Source organism: Saccoglossus kowalevskii, chromosome 14, assembly GCF_978046115.1.
Source record: "Saccoglossus kowalevskii chromosome 14, keSacKowa6.1, whole genome shotgun sequence".
NCBI classification, from domain to species: domain Eukaryota; kingdom Metazoa; phylum Hemichordata; class Enteropneusta; family Harrimaniidae; genus Saccoglossus; species Saccoglossus kowalevskii.
In genome coordinates this window covers 14,334,561-14,346,090 of record NC_140654.1, presented here as the reverse complement: position 1 = coordinate 14,346,090, position 11,530 = coordinate 14,334,561, and the positions used below count along the sequence as shown (strand labels likewise).

The 11,530-nt window shown below is 33.2% G+C and overlaps 1 protein-coding gene across 1 annotated transcript; it reads right to left on the bottom strand.

Annotated features, from left to right (window-relative positions):
* Window positions 1-977: 977 nt before the first annotated feature.
* LOC102807752 (ornithine decarboxylase-like) lies at window positions 978-6,353 on the bottom strand. The gene is made up of 9 exons (XM_085507480.1): window positions 6,258-6,353; window positions 5,970-6,066; window positions 5,476-5,552; window positions 3,954-4,126; window positions 3,727-3,861; window positions 2,972-3,137; window positions 1,870-2,035; window positions 1,363-1,487; window positions 978-1,151 (listed from the first exon to the last, which is right to left on the bottom strand). The coding sequence occupies exons 1-9, from the start codon at window positions 6,351-6,353 to the stop codon at window positions 978-980; spliced, it is 1,209 nt and encodes a 402-aa protein (XP_085363606.1).
* Window positions 6,354-11,530: the final 5,177 nt, after the last annotated feature.

The following is an 11,530-nucleotide window of genomic DNA, read 5'->3' as shown; positions in this document are numbered from 1 at the left end:
TACACTACGTGTATGACACCAATCGGTTTTACATATTCTTATTCAGTAATCCAACTCCGACAAGACGTGGTTTGAGGAACGACCTAAAAAAAAAAAAAACATATAACATGACTGACTGAAATTCTGCCTAATGAATAGCAATACACACCAGTTATATTAGTTACATGCTACACTGTTTAATAGCGAATATGAAATGATTTTGTATTAACACATGCAATTGTAGAGTACGATGATTTTTATCCAGTCAAATGAGTATCTAAAGAATACACAAACTCGTTATATAAAATATGTGGAAGGTTGCTCTGAAATAGTAAAAGTTATCAATTCTACAATGAAAAGTTACCAAATTGTTCTCTGATGCTATTTAGAATAAAGCGCTCAACAACATAGTTCAATTTCGATTGTAGTTCAATACACAAATCAGTCCATGCATATACCAACAGCAACAGGAAGACTAAGAAGTGATAAGAAGGAATATTTGTGGACACAATGTGCATATATCGGTAACAAGTATTCCTAACTCACCATGCAGACTCTGTGGCCATGTAAAGACAACTCGGTGTTGTGAATCCATTAAATCTGCAAGCACCAGCCATTGTATATCCGCCGAAATCTGAAAATTAAATTAATTGAAGGCTATATGGGTGAAAATAAATAATAAAATGTGGAAAACCAATTAACGTGACTGTGTTTTCTGAAGGTAATTCATCATCAGCTTAATACTTGAATTTATATTATGTTGAACAATTTCTCTGATAGTTTCCGTCAATTACTCGCTCTTATAATGCATAAGTTATGTATAATCGCCGAATAGTATGTAATTCTTCTTAGTGAACAAAATCCAGGTGTGATGTCAATGAAACACGTCTCATACAAGCTTCAGTGATTCAGTTTCAGACAATATGCAATCCTTTAATGCTCTACCCACAAACACAAATTAAAGTTAAACTGGGTTGTTGTGTTAAACATATGTCCGCTCAACAACATGATAAATTTGACACGTAATATATCACAACTGAATTACCTTCGAAAATAATCCAGTCCCCGACGTCTATTTCTGGCAACAAGCAGTGGGGAACAATCATGTCTCCGCTGTCACAGGTCTGTCCCCAAATACATGAGGGAAACATAGGTTTGTGTGAAGGCATGTCCTGACGATATTAAAATAAAAAAAAAACTACTTTTACATATCTCCAACGTAATTAATGATTCATGTCCTATTTCTCCTCGGAATAGTTAAATTGATAATAGTTCGGGAAAACGAACAGCTTATTGAATAAAGTTTTGTAAAGAGTAACACTGTATACACACAAGTTTAATTCTCACATTATGTACTATGTGCACAACCATTGAATATCTCACCTTCAATAATATTGGAACAATTTTGGACTGCAAGGTTAGCAATATTCCAAATGACAGATATCTACTTTCGTTGCAATAATACATATGGCTCACTTCCATGCAATCCGTGTTTTCTTTTAATGTACCTGCAAAAACAATAGAAAATGATGTCGAAATAAACAACTTTCGGTTTACTTAGAAGTTCCATTCGAACAAGGGTAATTTCTTGGAGGAGAAACGTGAAAACTACATAGTTGAAATACAGTTCCTGTACCGTAAGAAATGTGTAAAATAAAACACTTTTTGCGTTTTATTCTGAGTAATTTTGACACTTCAAATCCCAAAAAGTAAAGTTTCTCTCCAGCAAACCATCATGTCAGGATTGTGTATTTTTTATATATCATAAGTTGATATGATACGCGAAGATTGTCAACCGATAATGCAACCTAACTTATATTGCATTCATATTGAAAAAAATAATTAATATGTATCTGGAGGGCATGAAGTTCAATCTATGTCTATAATTACCTTCACCAACGGATTTCATGTCAATTTCTTTAACACGCTTGCCAATTACATTCACACATAAAGTACAGGTACTCCATGCAAAATAACGACCTGGTTCACTGATAACTGTAACTCCACATCCATCTGGAAAGTGTTCACTTAGTGCTTGATTGATTTGCTCTGCTATCTGTAAGCAATTAAAATTGTATCACGCAATCAATACCATTACTAGTAAAGCTGCCATTTAACGCGTAGGAATAAACTTGGCATTTAACCCTAAAATAAATCCTTCACATTGCATAATGCAGTGTGTGAAAAAATCAACATTTCATTGAAGTACAATAACAACTTTTTCATGTGAAAAGTGTGGATGAAAGGTATTTATGTTGACAACATTATTGTTGACCCAGATTAATGCATGTTACTATTTAAAATGTCTCCTGGGATGATGTACACTTACTACTGATTAATACTATAAACAAGTTAGAGTTAATGATACAGTTATAAAAATATTAAGCCAGTTACGCTACCCCCTCACTAGTCTTAATGGTATTTTCAGCAACAAAAGTTGCAGTGAATATCACCACCAAATGTGACTTCATATGCATTTCCTACAAAGATATTCTTATATCATATGATTACTCTATACTGTAAACAAAATTTTTTTAACGCCATTGACTGTTAATAAAACACCTTCTGATACAGTATTGTGCAGAAAACAGTACGTAGTTTTTCATCATGCCTAAATATAAAAATACAGCAATACCTCGATGTATATAAATTCATACTGAAACCAAATTAATAAGGAGAAATTCTCATATTATTATTTATCATAAATGGCACAAACTAAATATGTTATATCTCTACATCGACAATCATTGACCATTGAAATCTACATTTGTCACCCATTATCGGTGTTGTTATGTCACATAAACATCCTAAAACGTCTATGGCATTGTGTCCAAAATAATTTCTATCTCATGACTTATACTTCTTCCAACGGCCCCTTCAATCCAGAAAGTTTCAATTTACCGAGTACTGTTTACAGCAACTACTTCAAAATGGCCGTTTGAATATCGTGTTTAACCTATACAAAAACAAACATAATCGTAAAGTTATTTACACATTGAATCGTAATAGGCTTTTTTCCATCACCTGGATACCCTCCCCCAATATCGAGCAGGGTAAAGTTGAATCCAATATCGGCAGCATAGTTGAATACCAGTCGTGATAAACCAATAGCTGTTGCGTAGGCTGTAGCATCTCGGCATAAACAACCAACATGAAAACTGAAATTGAAGATTTACTGGGTTGAATATACTAGTGGTCATCCGTTATCCAAAAAAGAGTACAACAATATGGCAATTGACCATGAAAAGCCGTGTGCTTATATTTAGTTTTTTTTTCTCGACGAATAGGAGACATTGTAAACGTGATACCCATTACCCGATCTTTACTAATACATATAAAATAGATCCCGGCTCCGGTTAAGATATTGCGGTGTTTATTATTATCAAAAGTTGGATTCATAAATATATACCACACATTAATGAATGTCATTGTGTTACCATCACTAGGATTATTTTATTTAACAATTCCAAAAAATTACAGACAATGACGTATATACTGAAACAACAAACAAGCAACTACATACTTAATGATGATGATGCCAGAGGTACAATTGAGCAATATTTCAGAGCAACAACATGAATAGACTTCATTGACTTATTGAGCTACAGTTTTTTTTTTTTTTTATATTTGTAACATATACATACATATAATTTTTTACTGAGGCACATTTCTGGGAGTAGAATTATAATGTAAAATGTTTCCTTTGCCTCGGCGAGGCTTGGAGCAACGTTATTGTATATAAATTACCTCACGCCAACAACGTTGAGACTGAGCTGTTTCGCTACTTGCAAAAGATGTCTTGCATGTTTAACATCACATCCGAATTTTATTCCGAAATTAACCAATGCGCTGGGATCGTCAGCTTTAATTCGTATAACCAATCTACAAAACAAAAACAAAACAAAAACATACAAAAACAGCATTATATAAACTGTTGTCGAAGCTATAATATATTAAAAAACGAATACACTTACTCCGCATCTGGGTATACTTCTTTGATTTTGTGGAGTTCATACTCGTCATCAAATGTCATCAATCCTGCTTTTTTATCAGCAGCAAATTGTAAATGCGTCTTGGATTTGCAAGGGTTGGCATAAATGATGCGAGATGCTGGAACACCAATATTTAGTACATCTTCTATTTCTGACTGAATCGAAATCAGAATTAAATAAATTAATCAAATTGGCACGTGTTGCAAAATGATATATCAAAGTCTTAATGGCAATATAGAAACCTGAATTATCACTCACGCGGAGACCCAATGTTTCCAATTCATGTAAAGTTATTTCAATCACATGACCTATTTGATGGCCCGACAGTGACAAATAAGTGATGGAGTAAGTCATGTTTGAATTGAACTACACTTCACAATGTTAAATTCATTTTACCGGTGCATCTGTGCTATATTTAATGTCATCGAGGATAGATACATAAAAATGTGGTGCTTTTTATAACGAATGTGTACACATTTGTTCATGTTATTTTATTTAACTAGTATTGTATGTTTCTAGTTTTGTTAATGAATGGATTACTACGCGTGTGAATATTATATTCTAGGGTAACTAATTTGATATCCCGTGCATCACATATATTATATTTGCATCTTTTAAACACATCCATTTACGTTTGCATAAAATGATCACCGTTAACAACTTTCCCAGCCATGTTACTCGAATGAGGAATATGTTTTATTATTGAATCATCGTTGTGTTAAAGATTATGACGATGGTAAACAAGGTTACTAAATTTATAAACAATTTAATTAATGATAGTCACGCAATCCGCAAAACGTTATATTCATTGAATCATATTATTATTACACGACTAATGTCACGCTCGGTATACTGTTTGTGAGTGTCAAAAAGCAGAAAAACAGATCTAAAAATGCCTGTTTATAAAAAAAGATTAAATAATTTGGTAGACTTTACACTACTGTTAATTGCCGATAATGCGCTTTGTTTGTTTTGCTCACGCCCATCCATACCACGAATATACAAAAATGCAAATAACATGCTATTAAAATTAATTGATAAAGAGTACATCATATTAGTCACCGGGCAGTGGGATAGGGACATTTATTGCAGGTGACAATTGGCCATTGTACGCGGAATCAAAGCCAACGTCCAATTACACAGTTATACCTTCTGCATGTAAAACATTCAATGTGAATTTAGTTATGTAAATTAATTACTTTATTATGCTGAACAAAACGTTCCACATTACAATAACAGAATAACCAACATCCAAGCATCACTAAACGACTTCAATGTTACACTCATGGAAAGTAGTTCGTGAACTATTTTTTTTTAATTCACAGTAAAATATATTAGTGTACTTTGTATTGTAAAAAAAATTCCTAGAACAGATCGCATGATTGAAAAATACAATACATTGCTTGATTGTTATTTAAAATTAGCATACAAACTAAAAATAAAAATGTCTGAATAGAGGATTTACAGATAAATGCGAAATACTAATACAATACTGCATACACACCTTGCTAGCGCAATCAAACCCGGAGCCAAGTGCACCTAGTACTGTAAGAATCACTGGATGTGAATTACATTTAACAGCTGTGGGGAGAAAAAATAGTTATGACTCATTAGCTGAAAGATGATAAGAACTTTTTGTTTTAGTGATATGTTTTTATTTGAATTCGATGTGGGTAAAATAGTAAATACAATCATATAGTAGCGTTAACGTGAAACTATAGACGTCTGGAATTGTTTGATGGAGGAACGAGCGTGTTTAGCGTATTTTTATCAGAAAAAAATAAGCTATTTCCATTTATTTGACGTCATTAGACATGCGCGGTGCAAAAACATAACCACGTAGGCAATAATTACCTAACATGTCCTTGGTTATTGTTTTGATCTTTTTTATTTATAATTATAATAATATTACTAGCACTAGATTACAAAAAAATAAACAATTTTTATAAAATATTCTAAGACATATAATTAAATTAAACATGTGACAAGTACATTTACCGTAAAAAGGATGAACTCGTGGTAGTAAACTTTGCCATTCCTCAAAACGTCTGACGACCTCCCCAATATCCATGACGTAAAATGCGTCATCGTTTTTCTGATGAGATAAAATTCATAGAGTAATAAACAACATCGTGATGTATAATTGTTCGAGTCTATTGATGAATTTGAACATATTAGGATGGTTATCAAATATAGTTTCCAATGGACACATTCGACAAATGAAGGCGTAATTCAAACTAGTATACGTAAATTGGAATCTAGTGTCACATGCAATGAAATTAGTACCTCCACTTTCATCTTAACGACAGTTTTGGCGATTATATCTCGGGGTTTAACATTTTCAGCGACAACTTGAACGATACTTTCATCTAGAATATTCATTCTTAGTTTACTTCTGGCAGTGTATATCTGGTAAATAGGTAAATGATTATTGTGTTAAAATAAACTACTGGTGAATCAGTAGACACGATTATTTGAAGCATATGCTCAACCAGGTTGTGTTTGGCTTAGCAACGCAATATGAAATGTACAATATGCTGATATTCACTCGTTAATCAAAGTAAAGTGAACATTCTACGCACATACCATTATAATAAAACGATTTATTTATAGCAGTTGTACAACATTTATATTCATAACAGTAAAGTTAATTCTATAAATAAATAAATATTTTTGGAATATTTTGTCATTTGTGATAAAATAAAATTAACTAAAATATTTTAAATTAAATCATATAAGTCGTCGTTCGTTGATATTAATAAGTATTATGTGTTATTTGTGTTTTTCTTCTAATCAATGAATAAGAAACCAACATCAAGTCCAGTCAAAAACTACTTACAGAAATCTGTTGACGTTCTGGATGTCCATATAACTAGATATTTGCAATAGAAAATGTTTTACGTAACCAAATTCATTGAGCTAGTGTGGAAAGACTGGAAGACCAGCAGTTACAAGTCTTTTACACAACGCTGGCAATCTTCCAGCACACCCACACATACAGCAGCACGAAAAAGCATGTACACAAACATTCTTGATTTAAAATCAAACCGAGTATCACAAATCTATCCAATGTACTGCGATTTGCTGAAATGCAATTGTAAATTTGAGGATATAACAGTTCAGAGACAGTTAATGAACACACTAGAATATCTGTGCAACATAATTTACTATAATTAATCACTTTGCATTGACGAATTCAGAGATATAAAATGGTGATATTGACAGGAATTTACGACTGACTATACAAATATGCCAAGCTCAATGCTAATATCCAAATATGGCTAGATAATAAGCGAATTTATTTAATTTTCGCAGCATCAAATATTGAAAGACATGTTTGAGGTTCCTCGTGTTGTGTCCACATTAACTAGAAGCATTATAGAAGAACATAAAATTCGTCAAGATCAGACATGCTTTAAATGTGTTACTTACTTGGAGCTGAAGAGCTGATGTAGATGATTGTGCAGATGCGTGGGTATTATTATTGGTATGTAAATTAACCACACCGGAAAATGGATACTAGATCTCGAATAGCTGACGTCACCAGAGATTACCGGATACGTGCATTATGGGTGTTATGGATGCCGACGAATAATTTGACACAATTCTTTATTGTATTTATATGCATATAGAGTCAAATAGTGCGTTAATGTTCCGTAAATGTGTAGTCTATATCACTGTTCTGATTGTGTCTTCCAATGTGATATATATATTAATCATTCTAGAAATTCATAAAAAAAGAAATTGTGTATAAAACGTATGCTAACTAAGAGGTTGGAACTATGTAAAATATAACGGAGTGCTGAACAACGAGTGTTGTAATCCTCCAACACATATTCACTTAGTACCAAAGTATGTAATGCATGTTCGGACGGAAATCTAATTTGTGAAGGCATGCTTATCAATAAATTTTAATTATATATATATTCATATTGTGGAAATGGTCGTTTGTGACATCGCAAAGCATAAATCAACATCTATAAATAGACAGATGTTGGGTTACCTATTTTAAAATTATCAATCATATTTCGAGTCCATGCTGGCGTCCTTGCAGTTAAATACTTATTATGCACAGATGCGTCATACAGTTATAAATACACAAATTTTGTTTACAACTTCAATTTACCAAGTATTAATTGCTGTTATCATCGCATATTACATAACTGCAAATAGAGGTTATTAAATTGGTCATGTAACATTCTATTGAAATCCAACACAATAGTGTTGGTAACTGATCCGAAACTAAAATCATATGACGATACATGTATACACTATATAATCTCGAGTCGGGACAGTCACTTCGAAGCTGTTATATTCAATATTCAATACCATAAAACTCTAGCAGCCAGCTAGCGAATTCACGCGATATGCAATGTTATCGAAGTCGATTAGAAAGAAATATAACTAAAACAGAAAATATACAACTAATCACCACGTAAAAAAACATGTTTCAAAAGAAACATTGGCCAATTACCATATTATACTCTTACTAGATCTGCACTTACGTAGACGAATATAGCATTCCAAATTATAGTTTAGTTATATTATATTTTAGTTTCGCTGTTGGTACTGATTATAAGGCATTACTAATTGAAAAATAATTGGTTGATCAGTTTTTCCGTTGTATATCCTGTACGTGCACAAAGACTGTCGAGTTTTATTACGGGTCAAACATGTGTCGTTTTTCATGATCATACATATAACCCCCTATTTTTTGAAATTTATCAATTTTAAGATGGGTGGTGCTTAGTGCGTCGTTGACCCTGAACCCAACCTCACAAGATTGCCATATGGGCTACATATAAATCTTTACACATAAACATTTATAAAATGTTCATCGGGAATAGTAAAAAACAAATAGTATTTGAGATGTCGTATCGCATTTTTGAAAACGATTATATTATAAAGTGTGGCATGTTTTTACAGGCAAACAAACCTTAACACTAAACATGGGATTTAAACTTGTGTTCTCGTAAATCGCCTCGCTATGTATTTAACATAACAGCTCCGATTGTGTAATAAGCACGGTCTCATAGTTTCTTTAATTTTAATCTCGGTGTAATTACAATGATGCTAGGGAATCCGTAGTTTATCGTAGTATGTAATATATTAAGAATGACAACGCTGCTAGAGAGTCTGTAGTTTATTGTAGTATGTAATATATTAAGGATGACAATGATGCTAGGGAGTCTGCATTTTTTGGTAGCGAGGAACATTCTGGAATAAAATGTGGACGTTAAAACTCCTGGCATTGGAAAGTCCTGCATGTTTTGATGATGTCCTTCTTATATATACCATTTCAAGTTCAAATACGTACAACGGTGTTAAGAGGTAGTTTGCGATATTTGATCTTTAATTGATTTTCATTCTTATGCGATGGCCACGATAGGTCACGAATTGACTCTCACGTTTAAACAGCAATCGTTCATCACGATATAGATATGCTACCAAATAATTCTTTAAAATACGCTGATAGTGACATAACCAGTGTGGCGAGTTGTAACATGAAAGACGAGTGAGATATATCATTGCAGGTCAGTGTACCAAATCAGTGCAGTAGTGTTCTAAATTCCCATACTATGTAATACAAACCTTGGCAATATGATAAATAAAAATAAAATGTGGGACTAATGTGCATTGAGCCGAATTGACTGCGCCTTCAGTGGCATATTGCTCACTGTATAATCGGCCAACACAGTGATTCATTAAGGTTACTTTTTTAGTTACTTTTACAGTGAACGAATGTGGCACCAGGCGTATTCATGCTCATTTGCATATCATGTCCAGATAAGCGCCACCAAAGCAATAAAATGAATGGCGGTGAATATTTAACGTTCATTTAACATACTTTAGATTCAACTGCCATATTTTAAATTTAAATGCTAACAGTTTTAATTTAACTGCTCTAATTTTAAATTAAACTAATCGTATTTTAACATACATTTTTTTTAAATTTTCAGTTGAAACACTCATATTTTAAATTTGAATTTATATATATATATATATATATTTATTACAAAGCAAAAGGCCACTGGCCCAAAGAGCAAATACAGTTTCACTTAGCAATTGTAACAATAGGGAAAACAAAAATCATTTAAGTTCTGCTTTTCATGGCGAAATAAACGTAACTCGCTAACTGATTCAAAACTACATCATTTCTTGAACTCATGAGCGAGACAAATTTGTTGTGGGGTTGGTGCGGTACCATACAGGCGAAAATTCTGCTCTAATACGTTGATAACGATGGCAAATAGCTATAAAATGATATTTGTCTTCAACATAAAGTTGATTTCGTTCAACACAGTATTCAGACAATCTATTATCGAGGGGGACATTTTCATGTCTTCCCTTTTCAATACGCAAATTGTGAGAAGAATAACGTAACCTTGACAATGCAGCTCTGCATTTGAAATAATGGATGCAAGACAAATATTTTCTTGCTCAAGTGACGACTTAAAATCGAGATAGGAACGGAGTTTGAGGGAAGAAGCAGTGTCGTCGTGCCATACTTGTTGCGCACAATCTTTAATTCTTTGTGTGAACTGCGAAAGAAACACACTTTTCGAGCCTACACCTTGGTTCAGCCATACATGACCGAATCCGAAGCGAAATAGCAACATTTTTGCATTAAAAGCCCAATTTACCGACGTTATAACACGTTGGTCGGATAATCTTTTTTTAAATTAAGTAACATTTATGAGGATATCTATTATCGTCCATTTGTAATAATCTCAGCCAGTAGCTAATGCATCTTTTAAAGTAAATAACATAGAGAGGAAAACGACCACATTCGCCAACAGCTGATAAATCGCTTGAGTTATTACTCACACCGAGTAGAAATTTACAAAATTGATTTTGAACTTGTTTAATTTGTAGAGCGTTCTCGTAACTCCAGATTTCACTACCATATATTAAGATTGGCACAACGATGGTCTCAAATAATTTGAATGAATCAGATGTGGTCATACCACCAAGTTTTCGAATCAATACTTTAAGTTGAAACACTGCTTTTTTACCCTGCTCTGATTGGTTTAATTTGGTCGGATTCCAACTTAATCTGGAGGAAAATAATACACCAAGATACTTGTACTGAGGGACGATTTTAATTTCATGATCGCGATAGAACCATGTTTCACCTTGTTTCAGATAACCACCCCTGCGAAAAACAATTATCTGTGGTTTGTTTAGGTTTAGAGTTAGACCCCAGTGAGAACAAAATTGGTGTACTTTATTTATTTGTCGTTAAGTATGTATTGGCATGTCAGAACCCACGGCTACGTCGTCCGCGTACATCAAGATATTAAGGTTTTGAAGATCGTTGTCAATGCAAGCACCCTCACATCCAACAGTACTAGTGTATGAAACGAGATCATTGATAAAAATATTAAATAATATTGGGCTAAGCATACAACCTTGACATGTCCCGATTTGCATTTAAAATATTCAGTGAGACCACCAGATGAAATCACTCAAGATTGCAACTTACTGTACATTGAGCGAATAACCGACAAGCATTTTCCATGAATCCCATAATTGATTAGTTTCAACCACAGAAAATC